Source organism: Schistocerca piceifrons, chromosome 2 (genome assembly GCF_021461385.2).
Source record: "Schistocerca piceifrons isolate TAMUIC-IGC-003096 chromosome 2, iqSchPice1.1, whole genome shotgun sequence".
NCBI classification, from domain to species: Eukaryota; Metazoa; Arthropoda; class Insecta; order Orthoptera; family Acrididae; genus Schistocerca; species Schistocerca piceifrons.
In genome coordinates, this window is record NC_060139.1 from 58,028,617 (window position 1) to 58,046,185 (window position 17,569).

At 41.9% G+C, this 17,569-nt stretch overlaps 1 protein-coding gene across 1 annotated transcript in view; it reads left to right on the forward strand.

Moving 5' to 3' along the window:
* LOC124776274 (protein ECT2) overlaps positions 1-17,569 on the forward strand; it is a 212,628-nt gene that overhangs the window by 101,846 nt on the left and 93,213 nt on the right. The window contains exons 8-9 of the mRNA XM_047251178.1: positions 9,668-9,905; positions 10,083-10,201. Coding sequence (XP_047107134.1) covers positions 9,668-9,905; positions 10,083-10,201 — 357 coding nt within the window. The remainder of the gene's footprint in view (positions 1-9,667; positions 9,906-10,082; positions 10,202-17,569) is intronic.

The following is a 17,569-nucleotide window of genomic DNA, read 5'->3' on the forward strand; positions in this document are numbered from 1 at the left end:
TCGCAAAACGTTTCATGCACACACTATTTCTTGATTCTGTGAAACGTTCCCGTTTTGCAGTTGGTTCTACCTGTTCCCAGTGATCGTCAGGTTCAAGTGAGGCCCTAATTTGCTGGACAGAATCTGCAAAGGGTGATACATATTCAACAGTTTTCACTGCATCAATATTCCCTCTGCTGCAGTTGATTAAAGAGAAATGTCACAATGAGGCATGACTGTATTTAAAAAAATTAACCAAAAAGAGGGAAATCTTCGTCTTGCAGGAAACCCTTTCAGTCCCGTGGCCTTGTTTATTGTCATGTAATCACTGGCATCATCATCAATAATGCTTTCTAGGCACTCAACAATTTCGTTTTGGTATTTGTACACAGTGGTTACGCTCCGTGATTTAAAATTCCATCTGATGAACCGAGTACATGTAGGAATATGCTTCTTCACTACTTCGTCAAGAATGGCTGTACGGCTAGAAGACCGGGGGGAAAAAAGGTGGGAATTCCTTCCAAGTTGCTAAAGAAGATCTGTACTTGTTTATTGCCTGTCACACAACGCTCAACAATTAAATTGAACTGATGGGCATAACAGTGAATAAAGTGAGCATTACCTGTACATTTCTCTAATTCTAGTTTGAACTCCACTTTTGTGGCCACTCATAACAGGAGCACCATCGGAATACTGAGCTATCAGTTTTTCAGGTGTTTCACGTACATTCATTTTCTCTAGCTCGCAGAGAACAGCTGCAGTTACATCGTCTGCCACTGTGACTTTTTGGGCGTACAAAGGAAATAAATCTTTCATTTATGTTGTCCCAGTAGATCATAGCGAATTATTAGGACCAATTGTGACAAATTTGCGCAGTCAGTAGTTTCATGAACTTCTATTGCAAGAAAGTTTGCTTTCGACAGTTGACTCCTGATGATATTGAGGGCATACCTCATAAATTGATTCGAGTTTATTTTGAATTGTCTTCGATAGGCCTAAGAAACACGATTTTTCTGATTTCTCAGTGTGCTGCTTCAAGACACAGTCCAGTTCTGCCATAAGACTGACTAATCCTCGAAAAATTCGTGGGTTTTTTGGAATCTTCCTGTTTCGTCGTGGCCCCTTAAGGCAAGCTCGAATTTCCCGCAAAATTTAATACAGCCTATCAGTTTATCCAGAATATACTGATTTTTTGACATATTTTCATTATTATATTACAGTGGTAAGCACTGTCTAATTGGCACATAATGTCCACTTTCCTTAGCATTGAAAACTCAATGAAACCACTTAAATATTTTTCGCTGGAATTATGTTTTTTCACCTTTGCGTGAAAATTCTTTAAGTCAGTGATACCAGTTTCAGGCCAGGCACTATCAGTAATATTTGTAAGAAGACAGGTGAAACAGAAAAATGCATTTTTCACTTCACAACCACACAACCACTCAGCTGCATCATATATTGCTGTATTAAAACTGCATTTGTATCCTTGCCTAGATTTACACTGTTTCTGTTCTTGATTAATCGTTAGATCGGGTCTGGGTGCACCAAGTTCTTTCACTTTCATCCTATGGCTGTGTTCCAAGTTTTTACGTATTAAATTGCACACTGAATTCATATTGTGCTGGTTTCACACTCGCGGTATGTCGCAGATATTCACAAGGAAGTAAAACTCACTAAAATCTTGCAAAATACACTATGAAAAAGAAACTTGCTAATATCACACGGTATCAACAAAAGCAGTTAGCATCAGCAAGCTAGGAAAGTAAAGTAACGGAACAAATTTCGCGTGCTTTGTCCTCTAATCACTTATGAAACTCTCGCTAGATGGCAGTACTGTTATGTTACTGTAGTCTTTGCACTCTGGCGGGATATTTGCAAACTTATTCTAAATGTGGATAAAATAGCCAGTGGCAGAAACAAAACAACTATGTAAAACATTATCAAAACAATAATACTAAACGTTGATTAATGACGCATCTAAGCGTAGTAGAGATGTGCAGAGACAGAGTTTGGATAGCGAAGTTTCGGCCACTCTACATTCCTTTCTTACATAGATAGTGGAACATGAAAAATGTGTGGTGGTTGATATGACACCCTTAGGCCGCAAGCTCTGAGCCTTCGGGTCGCCCATAAAGAGCAGTACTATGTAGAAGCCACACCCACAAACCGCTACTACATGCAGCTTACGGATGTTCCAAGGCGCAGCCTAAACACTACTAACTGTTCAGAAAACATCTATCGATACAAACAGTTTCAAAAACATTAACTGTCGTTATTTTAATCGGAATGGGAAATATGCAAAATTCGTCCTGATACTTTAAATTATGTAATACGTTCTTGCGAAATTTACTTAACATGTATTTTTGGGGCGGCTCCGCCTCAGAGCCTTTAATTACGAGCCGCACCTGCTCAGTTATTATAGCGGTTTATGTAACTATTATTGCAATTTTCCACCTAAAATTGGATTTTATTTGGTTCTTTGACACTAGTTGGCTGTTGCCCCAGTGTCCATCTCATCTTGCATCTTTGCTGTTATGTCAAATTCTATCTTAAATGACAGTTAACCTCCTAACTTCTGAATCTTATTGTTGCCCCCCCCCCCCCCCTCCTACGCTGTTATCAGCGTTCATTGTGATGTGATGAGAATGAAAGGGGTTGTCGTCAGCTTCTGGTTCTATGCAAACAGGGAGAGAGAAACAGGCAGATATGTTAGGAAGCAAAGAGACATTGTAACATTTTCACATCAGTATAGAAGTGAAATGCAATACATATTCAGATCAAAACAGCTATGTTCTCAGGTCTAGCCACAATGTCGGAAATTGCAACATATTTGGAAGAACCAGCCAAATATTTGTGACAACAAAGATAGAAATTTCTCAGCTGTGGTGTTTGAATAACGATGATTGAAATAGTGATATCACAGATATCAGGGTTGGCAAGCAAAAAATGTAGGAAAGATGATGGTCCACAAATTAATGTAAACCGTTTCTCTTCATTTATTTTATTTATCCTTGTGTTATTCAAATGTAGACAATCAATAAATGGCTTAAATGGAATATAAGTATGATGTTAACTTTTTAGGGCATGTACTTTGTAAAAAAAAGTTTGTAATTTTGATTAGTCAGAATATGTTAAAAATAAATTTTTCTCGAAAAGTCTCTGAGGAAAAGGGGGTCATCTCATAGTCATGGTCGTCTTATACTTGGGTAAATACGGGTAACACTCCTTTATTTCATTGGAGCACAACGAGATCTGACCTCCTTGAAGATAGACAAGTGTGTGAACCCAGAAAAAATATGTACAAATATGAAAGTTTGTTTCAGCTGTGGTATAAGAACAGTATCTGATACAACACTTGAAGATTTGCAGAGATAAATAAAGTTCTTATATCAGTTAAATGACTCATTTATTTGATTGAACTTTACAGTAGTTGACTGAAGAACACACACAGTTATGAAAAATTAAAGGTAAATATGTGCACAGCTCAGAAAACTAGAAAGTGTATCTACAACTACATGAATCCTCTGCAAGCCTCTGTATAGCACATGGCAGAGGGTACCTTCTAGTAATTTCCTTTCATATTCCACTCGCAAACAGCGCGCAGGAAAAATGTATGTTTATATGCTTCCGTATGAGCCCTAATTTCCCATATCTGATCTTCATGGTCCTTACCTGCAATGTATGTTGGCAGCAGTGAAATTGTTCTGCACTATGTTTCAAGTGCTGGTTCTCTGAATTTTCTTGATAGTTTTCCTTGGAAAGAATGGTGCCTTCCATCGAGGGATTCCCATTTGAGTTTCTGAAGTGTCTCTTTAACTCAAATTTGTTCCAAATGTGTTGTTCAAACCTACCAGTAATGAATGTAGCAGCTTGCCTTGGAATTGCTTCAATGTCTTCTTTCAATCCGACCTGGTACGGATCCCAAACACTCAAGTAGTACTGAAGAATGGGTTGCACTAGTGAACTGTATGTGTTCTCTTTTACAGATGAACCACACTTTCCCAAAATTCCCCCAATAAACTGAAGTCAACCATTCACCTTCGCTACACCAATCCTCACAAGCTCGTTCCAGTTAGAATTGCTTTGCAACATTATGTCCAGGTGTTTAAATGATGTGACTATGTCAAGCAGAAACTAATAATGCTGTATCTGAACGTTATGGGTTTGTTCTTCCTACTCATACGCATTAACATTTAGAGGTAGCTGCCATTCATTGCATCAGTTAGAAATTTTTTTGATCTTGTATCCTCCTACAGTCACCCAACTTCGACAGCTTACCGTACACCACAGCATCACCAGCACCCAGCCACAGATTGCTGCCAACCCTGTCTGCCAAATCAAGCGTGTATATAAAGAATATTAGCAATCCTATCACACCTCTCTGGGGCACTCCTGATCATACCCTGGTCTCTGATGAATGCTCACCATCGAGGACAATGTACTGGGTTCCGTAACTTCTGAAGTCTTCGAACATATATATATGTGTGTGTGTGTGTGTGTGTGTGTGTGTGTGTGTGTGAACCTATTCCATATGACTTTGGCACCAAGTTTTCTTCAGAATTTCTATGGCAAATGCATTGAATTCAGAGATTTGAAGGTGTCCAACATTGGGTTTTTGTCCATTCTACAACTCGTATGGAGTACATTTCAAATTATGTGTTGTTGGAATCCTATTTAGTGTTATACAGCATTATTAACTGCATGTGCCATAAAAACTTGGGAATCGTCTTGGCTTTCAACATCATACACGCACTTTCAACAATTTTAGATTAATGCATTGGGATTGTCTGTTCTACTGTGTTATGTGTTGAACAGTTGTTTCTAGCTAAATTTAAAGGCTTCTCACAAGCTGTTTCCTGTCACTCAGATGTGAGTGCTGCATTTGTGAATTCGATCAGTGATGTCAGGTTTGTGTCTGGGAAAGTAAACAATCCTGTACCTGGTTGCATCATTTTAATGTGATATAAGAAAATGTGCATCACTAGTTGATTCAAGTGACGCCAACCCACAGACGTCTGAATGTATAAATTCATGTGGGTTCATAGAATGAATTCTCTCTTCAATGTTGAACTTGCTTTGCCTGCCTTGAAAAAAACTTTTAAATATTGTTACTTACTTTACAGCTTTCACAGCAGTTTCTTTGTTGTGCCCTGTATTTGAGTTTATGTGCATTCTGTGCATGTGATGTCACTTATTCTCTGACAGTAGAATGTGTCATTTTAGGGGTCAATAATAAAATTTAGTGATTTTGTGAATGAGGGAGCCCGAAATGTGCGTTTTGATGTGTAATATCCTAATTTAAAAGTTTTTTTGTTATTCATAAACATTTAGCTTGGTAAATTTACGCTAAAGCATTAAATTAAAATAAACTTCACCAAAGTTTGCTCAAAAAGTGGATTAATGACCTCAGACAATTTTCTTTATATTCTCTTTCTCTATTATCAATCGCTAAAAATACGGTGTAAATAATGTAAAGAGCTTCAACCAAAAATATTAATCCAATCTTGTTTATATTGATTCTTAGACAACAATCTTCTGCTTTCTTTCTGGCCTCTTAACATATCCTTCCCATTTCTCATCTTGCCAGAAGCCTCTGTCCTCATCACATACTGCCCTACGGACTGTCCATGACACTGCCACTTTGCAACTTGCATTAGGTATTGAATAAACTGTCTTATTTCTCATATTTTGAATTCATAAGTAAATGGAGGTTCATATACTAACCAGTCTATCCGTTCCAAAAGTGAAGTTGCATCTGGATTTACTACAGTTGTTTTCCTAGGCCTAACAGATTGGTCCCCTGATGTAACATCATCATCATTTCTCAATTCAGTTATCTTCTGGACCCCTGCTTTCCTTTCTTTTAGGTCTTTTGAACATAAAAGTGTCTGAAGTTCCATTCACCAGATGTGATCCAAGATGAATGTGGGATTGTTGGCAAAACAATGTCTGCTGCTGCCTTTGTTTTGACAACATTTAAATGATCAATTGTGCTCTACACACTCCTAATGCCCTTTTTTACAGGCAGTTTTATAAAAATATTAAATTCTACTAAAAAGAATAATGGGCCGTCAAATCTTCTTTGGTCTCTTCCTTGTGGATCTAATAATCCCAGTGGTGTTGCAACTATCTGGTGTTGCTTTCTTACATAGGAACTCTTTAAATAATTGTGCAGGCTTTTTCACCATCTCTTCCCCAGATTTTACTATTTCTTCTGTTATACCATCATTAACTCTTCACATGAAACAAATTGTTTTCTTGTGGTGGTACGATGCACTCCTTCTCATTGTCTGTCATCTGATTTCTTGTTTCCTTTAGTACACTGTGTATATCTTTACTATGTAACACTGAATGTAGTTGGAAATACAGGAAGAAAATAGTTAAACAGGTCTCACGTACTTTGGTCGCAACATTTGGTCATTGCGTGTCTTATTGAGAGTATCTTGAATGTAAGTACTAGCCATCCATTTTCTCTTAGTAATTTGTAAGTTTTTCTAGCCTGTTAGGAAATTAATAGTTTTGTTTCAAGATACAATTAATTTGGTTTGAAAACTTAATGTAGCTAGATTTATTTAAGTGTTTGTCATTCAAAGATAATTTTGTATGTTTTCATTTATTCTCTTTAGGTTGTGGATGAATCAAATGTACAAAGCGTTCCTGACCTGACCATTAATGCTCCAATTGTCAAAGCAGAATGGTTTTGGAAGTCTGTACAAAATGAAGCACAAGCAGATGAGAAGGAACATCTGTTTGAAGACGTAAGTAAATTGGTACCTACCATCACCAAACACTGTCTCTTGTAGTGAAATGACGAAGTATATGCATTTCTATTTCTGAACATTCTTTGTGTGATTATCGTGTAACTTTCATGTGCAGGTGAATAAAAATCATTGAGTTAATTACTAACCCATCTCCAGGGAAAAACCTGTATACTTTGCTATGTGCCTGAAAACGAAGAACGAGTGCCTTGAAATTGACTTATAAAAAAAATTGTGATTGGGAAGCTTTTTGACTAAAATATTTCCTTTCGCAAAAACTTTGAACAGTTTTTCTCAATGATTTTCACTTGTTTGCTTCTTTTGGATCTATTGAAGCTTTTGACGAATGATTGTTTCTGTTGCCAGGCATCATTTTCCACCTGTAATCAGAATGCATCTCTGGTTTAAGGTGTTTCTTGACTTGCGTTTGTTCCCCCACCCTCTGACAGATGAGTATCATCTGAATTTTTTCATAGCCCCTACAATAATACCAGAAATATGTGTACAGAGGACACTAGTTGGTAATTCCTGATCCACTAACTGGATCTATTCAGGTCAGAACAATGTATCCTTTGTTTATTCCAGCCAGCCTCAGTCTTGCTCATTGCCTCCTGCGATAGTACCAGAGATAACCAGAGGAAGTGAACTACTTGGGAACTTCGACTTCCTCACTAATTAATGAAATCTGCTGACCAGTTTTACACAATAATGTTAAGAAATTGTGATATTGTGAAATATTTATTAGATTTGTTGGCTTGGGTTGTTGTTTTCATAGGTATCAAAGTGCAGTGCAAGCTGCAGTGTTGGTGCAATGTAGTCGTGCAGGTTTATGCATATCCTGCTGTCCCTGAAAAATGATTCGTCCAATAGATCACGAACACTTCCTGTCTCATTTAGGTTCCTGCTGACTCCTCAGCTACAGTGAGTTGATGACGTCACTCCTTTCATTATATCTTTCTCCATATGTTTCACCTTTTCCCTGTACTTTCTTTTTTTGTGTTCTTCCTAACAGTTCCATACCAAACACCTTTAAGTTCTTTCTTATTGTGGATATAAGCTTTCGATGTTTCATATGAGCCGTGCATGTCTCCCGTCCCTGCCTGGCCATCTGATGCTGCCCATGGTTTCCTGCTGTTGCTTCAGCTGAATATTGAATATTGCGATGGTTATGTAAACGGACCATGGCTACTTCTTTCTCAGTTTTTATTGAATGAAAAACTGCTTTATTTCTTATAACTCTAACCTATCAAATATACCTGTATCAATAGTAAATTAAATCATCAGATTTGTTGCTGATTCCACTGCTGTACAAATGTTTGAGTAGTGGAACAAAAACTGTAGACTTGGTTCTTTATTTGGGAACTTTGCATTAACCCTTTTAATGCCATGCAATTTTCAAGGTATCAGCTGAAAAGTGCCAGGCGATTTTGTAGTGAATTGCAGAAGTTTGTTAAACTTACCATAAAATCTGAACCGTTTATCATTGGACCTTAGTTTTGTTTTTCTTATATAGCTAGTACCTTCAGCTACAGGAATATTAGCAGAGTACACTATTAGGCCTCATACTTCTAAAGAAAACAATATTTGTATTAGAGTTTTTGAGTGGAAAAAAGTAAAACTTTGGTTTTAAGTCATATTTAGCCACATGTAAAATAATTGAATTTAAAATTTGTGTTCATATTATCAGTCTAAATAGTATTCTGAATGATGTTATATTTGTTTGTGTGTTTGTGTCACATATTTTAGAAAATAATGCACCCTGAAAAAACTGATGCGAAAAATGGGTAAAACATCTATAATTTTGTCACTAGTTCCAACAGAAAATAACATATACCAATTAAGTTTTAGGATCATTTATTGACACACAAATGTTGACCAACAGATTTGGGATGTAATCCCTTCTTACTTGTCTGTCAAGTGTAAAAATTTTGGGAGCAACTGAAATCTATTTGCGAAAACATTCGGGAAAACCATGGATTTGCCATATCTCCGTTTGTTGACCAGTAACTAAAAATTGTTGGTTTCTTTACGAGTCCCATATTTAGTATTACTGCCACAAAAGCCCCCATTTCTGGCCTGTGGTATGATACCAGTTTCTCACACGAGAGTTCACTGATAACTTTACATTTGCTTCGAGAAATAGCCAAGCATGTCTGTCTGTTTCCATTGCCATTAACGTAAACACTTGCACTGAAAAAAAAAAGTTTAAAAAAAATCAGTTGGCTTAGAATTTATTGGTACATGTTTGGGGCCTGATAATTCCGAAAATGTGAAGCGGTGGGGAGCAGGATTGTCCAACTCATCCGTTCCAATTTCAGCAAACGTGTTGCTGGCTGCAGTCAATTTTTCAACATTGTCTTCATCGTTGCTGGGTGCAGATTCGGCTATTGATGACTCGCATGATGTGATATCACCACTAGACCACTCATAGATCAATCCACTGTCCGAAAACCCTGCAAAATCGTTCTCCCTTTCACTACTTTCTGTGGTATACATCACACTCAAACGAGGCTTCTTGCTTGGTGGCGGCATATTACCTTTGAAATGAACAAAACACAACCATGTGTTTGAAACTCTAAAATATCGATTATTGGCATCGACAATCAAAACGAAGTACCTGACGACTATCTTTCGACCTTAGTTTGTCTTCACAACATGAATATACCACGATCTGTGCCTCAGTTTGAAAGAAAAGTGCGCGTAAATGACAGTACAATTAGATCGTACCTGGCACTTTCCGCACGTACCGCACGATCCGATTGGATCGTATTTGGCACTGCAAGGGTTAATACCTGCCTAAGTTATAGTTGGTCAATGAATGTGAACACCTGTGTGGTATTTGAAATTCGATTTTCAGCACCACACAATTTCATTCATTCCTTCATCATTTTGATTTTGTTTGCTACACTCTAGTTTCTATTCTTCTCCAGTACTTAGAAACAGCTCAGAGTCCAGCAGGCTGGCGTACCTCGCAGGGTACTCCATCTTCTACAGCTTCTGTTCGTGCAAGGAAGCGGAAACGCTTAAGAGATGTGGCATCACGCCTACTGCAACAAAATGAATCTCCAGCCATTCACAAAAGGAGATCATCAGTCAGTGATGCGGGTCTACTCAGTATGAGTGGATCATTCCTTGACTCATGTTCTGCAACACCTGACAAACAAGATGGTAAGTTCTCCTTTTTTGTTACACACGTTTTAGTACTTACACATTGTAATGGTACCATGACTTCTAGTGTGGGAAAACAGTCTCTTACTACTGTCTCATGATTTTTGAAAGTCATTATTTTGCTGACCAGGTTTAACATATTTTATGTTATGAGCTTGTAATACCTTTATATTTCAGAAGTTGAAGCTGTGCTTAGTGAGACACCAAGAAAAAATTTAAGCCCTCGTCAACAAGTATTCTTCGAGCTTCTGCAGACAGAGTCAAATTATGTGGGAATCCTTGACACTATCATGACGGTAAGAAGGTTTTGATAGTTATTCGAGTAAGCTGTGTGTCTAAGTAACTCTATCACATAAAATGTAAACAAGATTATCCGACTCCAAATATGAATGTGTATACATAAAAAGCAGTCTTTCTTCTTCTTCTTCTTTTCTAAGCACATTTTGTCCATACAGGAAAAAGGCGCAAAATTTGTGTTGTCGCATTCCCAGACTTTCTGGGGAGAGAAAGAGAAAGATGATAGGAATAAAATATGGAAAAAAGGGGGGGGGGGGGGGCTGTAAATGGGATTCTGTTGCCACTCTCGGAAATTAATAGATAGTAATAACTGAATCGTATATGTGGGTAAGTGAGGGGTAAATGGGATTCTGTTGCCACTCTCGGAAATTAATAGATAGTAATAACTGCATTGTATATGTGAGTAAGTGAGGGAAAGGAATGATGATATAAAATAAGGAGTGAAACTTCCGCATACTTGTGTCAACTTTCCAGCAGCCAAAAACTATAACATCAAAGCCACAACATCTGCAGTCCTCCATCCCCACCCCTCCTCTTTTTGGACACCATCCAGTACAACTAAGACTTAAGTCAAGAAAGAGCTTTCTGAGAACAACCAAGGTGCTTGCAGAACCACTTAAGGAAGGAAGATTTCAGGAGTAGTGCAACAGGAGCCAGCACAGCAAAGACTGGCTGGTACCAACTGAGAGAATGCCCCCTGGCCACACAGAAAACTGTGCCATTTGGAAGACACTCAGCCGACTTTGAAGTGGTCACATGGTGCAGATTCGACCTAAGCAGATGGGCTACACAGTTAACACAATGTGAGTGTGGTTTTGAACAGATCACCTATTGCAATGCAGTGTGTGCCCAACTACATGCATTGCCAGAGATCAGGTAAGGCTTCAGCCTACACACTCTGTGGGCCAAATATTGGTCCAGAAAAATTTAATAAGTATGTAATAGTGACTTCTATTTTTAATTATTGTTACACATACTCTTAAATTATTGTATGGAAAATCCAGGATAGGATGTAACAATATTATGAAAAGGTAAGTTGCTACTCACCTTATAGCCGAGATGCTGAGTCACAGATAGGCACAACAGAAAGACTATCACAAATAAAGCTTAAATAGATGACCGGTAGGCCCCCCCCCCCCCCCCCCCCACACACACACACACACACACACACACAGGGGCTCGCTGGGTATGGGCTTGGCGACCCGGGGGTTCCTGAGCTGGGGACTGGTTAGCGCGGCCGGTCCCCCTGCACCATAAGCTCTGGGCATACTTCAGCGACCACCATGCGACGCGGTGGTGGAACGTTGTGTGTCTCAGGGAACGGGGATCTTGGCTTGACCGCCCAGATCACGAGGACGGAACAAACCTCTATAAAAAAAATCTCAATCGCAAGGTGTGTTGCACGCTGATAAGATGCCTGGCTTTTGGGGTGGAACTGTCATTAACAGTGACCTCTGGGGGAACCTACTTCACCTCAGTTGTATAAGGTTTACTCAGGCACACGGGGCTCTGTCTGAGTGGACCCTTATTTCCCTAGCTGCTTGTGAAACTGAAATGTTCCTTTCCTCCTCCCAGTGGAGTGAGTGGGCTACTGGAAGGTACTAACACCCCAACTAATGAGGAGGCTCGGGTAGCCAGCCCTCCAGATGCAAGAGTAAGACAGCACACAGCAGTAAAGAGTATCAGAGCACGGGATGGTAATTAGAATGTGTTTTTAGTAATCAAAAGGAAAGAAGGTAGTTTCGAGATGGTCTCGCCTTTCTACATCCAGAAGGGCTTAGAAGGAATTTGCTGGGACTTTAAAATCTGTAAAGTGGTTGCGAAATGGGATGCTGTTGGTTGAAACATCCAGTTCCCAACAAGCTGTTAACCTACAGAGTGCTAAGTGCCTGGGCAAATATGCCATCGATACAGAGTTCCACAGCACTTTGAACTTCAGCAAAGGTGTTTTGCCATGTCAGGATCTAGTGGATATTCGTGTTGAAGAGTGAGTGGGCTCTGGAGGGAATTGTGGATGTCCAGAATGTTATGAAAGGGGTGGATGGAAATCTGGTGAAATCTGACTCCTTCACTCTTACCTTCAACACCCTCGAACTCCCAGAGCATGTCAAGGCAGGCTTTCTTCACCTAAACGTACAGCCTAGCCTTATGTCCCAAACCCAATGCGCTGTTCGAAATGCCAGCGTTTTGGGCGTACAACCCTTGGGTGTAAAGGAGAAGCGATGTGTGGAAACTGTGGTAAGGCTGCTCATGAAGGAGTTGGGTGCTCGTCTCCAGTTAAATGTGTCAACTGTTCTGGACAACACCCAGTGTGGAGTAGGGACTGCAGAATCTTTTTAGAGGAACACAAAGTACAGGAAATAAAAACTAAGCGTATTCCCTATGGTGACCCCAAAAAGATTTAAAAGTCCATGCAGCCTCCCACGTTTGCTACGTCATTTGTGTCCATTCTTTAGAAGCCTACTCTGAAATCTGATGTCTCTATGCAAACGGAGGTGGTGAGTGTTGGCACAAACACCTGCACTTGCCAGCAGCAAGTGTTCCAACGCCTGTAACATCCCCCCCCCCCTCCCCCCCATAACAGCAGATAAAGCTGCAGGGGCCAACTTGAGCGAGCCCCAGGCACCGCCTGAGCCTTTTCAGAAGCCCAGCATGGCCATTACCACTCCTCCTCCGGCTCAATCAAAGCCCACAAAGCCGTGAAAAGCTACTGTAAAGCAGCAACAGCAGGTAAAGTCAAGTGGTAAACCATCCAAACTTGTCAATCTGATTCTACATGTTGCTTTTTCTGACTCTTCCCCAGAGCTGATGGAATGTGAGGAATGTGTAGGGCAATCATCTTGACCCATGACTGCCCCTCCACCTGCTCGTCTCCCCACCCTGGTGGAGAGACAGGTTGAAAGTGCCACCCCCATGATAGATGGTTCCCATACTTCAGTGGAATTTGCAGGGGTTCAGGACGCATGTGGAGGAACTTCGTCTACTCTCTCAGGGTAGACTACTGTGTCTCCCACTCCTTGCCTCTCCCCCTTACGATGAATTTACAAGCATTTGCAATATCAGTGCACTTGCATCCTCCGTTGACAATATGTTGCCTTTACGTGCCGCCACATAATACACTTGACGAAGAGGCTCTCGACGACATTCTTACACAGCTCCCCTACCCCTTCATCCTCTGTGGTGATTTTAAAGCATACAGTGTACTCTGGGGCTCTGCAACTACCTGTCCCTGGGGAGAGCAGTTGAGAGGCTTCTCATGTCTTCGTGTGCATATCTGCTAAATATGGGACAGAGCGCACACTTTTGCACTGCGACTGGGTCATTCTCTGCCATCGATTTCTCATGTTGCTCTCCAGCCCTTTCTCACATGGCTCAATGGGAAGTGGTCACCGACTTACATGGCAGTGATCACTTCCCCATCTGGATCCACTTGCCAGATGGGATGGGACCCAGTAAGAAGCCGCTGCGATGGGTGCTCCGTAGAGCAGTTAGGACACTTTACTGGCAGGTAGCCCAGTTTGAACACTGTGCCGATGTTGAGGACTGGGCGGATCATATTACCAAAATAACCCACCACGTTGCTGCGGCACCCATTCCACAGTCGACGGGACAGCAGAAGAGGCACCTTGTCCCTTGGTGGTTTGACGAATGCCGCTCTGCAATCAGGACTAGGCGTGCGGCTTTGCGTAAGTTCAAGTGTCGGCCAACTGCGGGGAATCTTGCAGCCTTTCAGGTAGCGAGGGTGAAGTGTTGTCATATTATTCGAGAAAGCAAGAAGAGGTCGTGGCAACAGTTCCTGAACACCATTACTCATTCCATGAAGAGTTCTGTAGTATGAGAGAGGCGGGAGGTGCCCCATGGCTGCTGTAATGGGGAACAGCACTCTCCAAACCGATCTGTGAAACATTGCCCAGACAATGGTGGCCTATTTTGCCATGGTTACTGCAACTGCCAGTCAGGATCAAGCTTTCTAGTACCATAGACTGGTTGCTGAGAGGATTTCCGGTCCACCTCTGATGAAGATTGCAATTGCCCATTCTCCATGTGGTAGCTGGATTCTGCATTGTCTGCGGCTCGTGACACATCCCCTGGTCACGGCGGAATCCATTGTGGTATGCTGCAGCACCTTATTACCGGAAACATAAGTACACTCCTTGCACTTTTTAATGCCATTTGGGCATTGGGTCACTATCCGGACTCATGGCTTGAGGCCTTTTTGATTCCTCTTTTTAAAACCTGGGAAGGGCCGTACGCGCCTGAGTAGTTATTGTAGTGTTGCCCTCACTAGCTGCATGGGAAAGACCTTGGAGTTGGTCAGCCGCCACATGGTCTGGATGTTAGAATCTAGGCATCTCCTTAGTCCCTTTCAGTGTGGATTCAGGAGGTATCGCTCCACCTTTGATAACCTGGCCGTCTCAGAGGCGGCAATACAACACACCTTCCTGCACCGGCATCACCTTTTAGGTATATTTTTTTACATAGAGAAGGCCTACGATACTACTTGGAGGCATAGTATCCTCGAGCAGCTTCAAAGCTGGGGTTTTTTTGGCTGTCTTCCCATTTTTATTCGGTCCTTTGTGTCGCCATGTTATTTTCGATACCGGATCGGTGACATTCTGTCTGAGCGCTTTGAGCAGGAGAACGGTATCCCTCAAGGTAGCGTTTTAAGTGCGACTGTCTTTGCCATAGCTATTAATAGTATTATGTCAGCAGTGCAAAGTCCTGTCCAGTATTCTTTGTTTGTAGATGATTTCTCTGTGTTTCTCTTCTCTTCCAGTCTTGCCACGACAACACGTCAGTTGCAACTCGCTCTTCGACATTTGGATGAATGGGCGCAGAAGAATGGTTTTATGTTCTCAACTGAGAAGTCTGTGTGTGTTCTTTTTAACTATTCTCATTCCATTTTAACCTTTCCTGAGTTGAGGATGAGGGATGCTGTTCTTAATTTTACAGACACAGTGAGGTTTCTGGGCCTTATATTTGGCAGCAAACTTACATGGTTGCCACAAGTTAAGGACCTGAAGAAATGGTCGCTTAAGGCTCTCAGTATCTTAAAATACCTTAGTCACTCTACATGGGGAGCAGACAGGACTTCGCTGCTCTGGTTTTATAGGGCATTTGTGCGATCTCGGCTCGATTATGGGTGCCCAGTATATGGGTCTCGGAGACCTTATTATTTGAAAATGTTGGACATGGTGCATCATGAAGGCATTTGATTGGCCACTGGGGCATTTAGAACAAGCCCGATACCAAGCCTCTGTGCAGAGGCTGGTGAACCGCGACTTCACATCAGGCGACAGTTTCTTATGGTGCACCAGATACATAAAACGCTGTCCACACCATACACAACTGCAAACCATACCGTTGCTCGGCTTCCACTGGCATGGCTTTTTCATTCCCAGCAATGTGCAACGAGGCAGTATGGGATTTGCGCACAGGCTTGCCTTTTAGAGATGGAAGCGGCTGGTCTCAATGTTTTACGTCGAGGTTGGAGCAGATTTCCACCCTGGCTCCTCCAGAGACCCAGAATTATTTTAGATTTGACTAATTTTAAGAAGGATAGTACATCAGATTTTACATACCAATCTCTGTTTTTTAACATTTTAGATATGCATCACAGTTTCACAATCATTTACACTAATGGCTCGAAACACGGGAATTCCCTCGGCTGCTCTGTAGTGTTCTCAGACCGTGTCACCAGGATTCGCCTTCCTGCTGAGTATACTATTTTTGCAGCAGAGCTCCACGTGATCCTGAAGGGATTGGAGCAGATGCGTCGTCTTCCTGGCAAACGTTTCCTTATCTGCTCCAATTCCCTTAGTGCCATGCAATTGTTGCAGAACCTGTGCCCAGCTGAGGAGTTCGTCCAGCTCATATCTGACCAGCTGTACTTGCTCCACCAGCGGGGTAAGCAGGTGTCATTCTGCTGGGTGCCTGGTCATGTCGGTACATGGGGCAATGAACAGGCTGATCAGGCGACCAAGGAGGCCTGCATGGGACAGGACGTGACACAGTGTCCTATTCCCTTGCAGTCTTTCATTTCTGTCCTACACAGGAAGTGCATGCAGTTGTGGGAGGAGGAATGGCTGGCAGTGACTGCCAATAAGTTACGGTTGGTGAAGTCCACAACCCGGCCATGGTGTTCCTCCTGCCTGTTGCTCAGGCGGGGTGAAGTCACACTCACTCGTCTTAGGATTGGGAACTGTCTTCTCACACATAGCTTTGTATTACAGTGGCAGGATCCTCTGTTTTGTGATGCCTGTTGTGAGCATATCTCTATCCGCCATGTATTAACAGAGTGTGTTTTATACTGTGATGCAAGGGCAGTGGCAAAAATTGGTGGGGATCTGCCCTCTATTTCAGTTCATCATGAGACGAGTGTACTTAGAGTTTTAAAGTTTTACAATGTGTCCGGCCTCTGGCCTAGACTTTTAGGCTGGAGGTTTTAATGTGTTGCGGAGTGGCTGGTGCCACCTTCTTCTTCTTCTCCTCTCTCTCTCTCTCTCTCTCTCTCTCTCTCTCTCTCTCTCTCTCTCTCTCTCTCTCTCTCTCTTCCTCTTCTCACCCCCTACCCTCTCCCCACCCCTCCCCCTTGCGGTCCGCCAGCCACATCCATCTCCTTTACTAACACTTTCTTCCTGTGTTATTCATGTTTTCCTGCTGATGCCATACTTCGTTGTGGGTCCATATGGTTTTCAACTCTTTGTTAGATGTGTTTTACTTGCCATTTTATCTTTTTGTATGGGGTATTTTACTGACACTCATCTCAATCTGTTTTTTCGTGGGTGCTAAAGACATCGCCATTGGGTGCCGTTATCACCACTTATCACCATCTACATCCATCCTTCCTACATTCTCAGGCAACTGAAGCCACACTGCAAGCAGCAGCACCAGTGTATGATGGCAGAGCTGACTGTATGGGTTGAGGAGGAGGCAGGGCTGGGGACAGGGAGGTATAGTAGGGTAGGGGTGGTGGACAGTAGGGGGCAGCTATATGCAGTTGCCAGGGCAGGGGAGATGTGACTTGTTGATAACGGTGAAGGAGAGAAGTAAAAAGACTTCGTGCAGTGGTGGAATGAGTGATTTGTAGTGCTGGAATGGGAGCAGCTAAGGGGGGTGGACAGGTGAGGACCATGACTAACAAAGGTTGAGGCAGGGAGGGTTACGGGAACGTAGGACATATTGCAGGGAAAGCTCCCACCTGTGCAATTCAGGAAAGCTGATGCTGGTGGGAAGGATACATATGGCACAGGCTGTGAAGCAGTCATTAAAACAAAGGATGTCATGTTTGGCAGTGTGCTCGGCAACATCGTGGTCCACTTGTTTCTTGGTCACAGTTTGTCAATGGCCATTCATGCAGACAGACA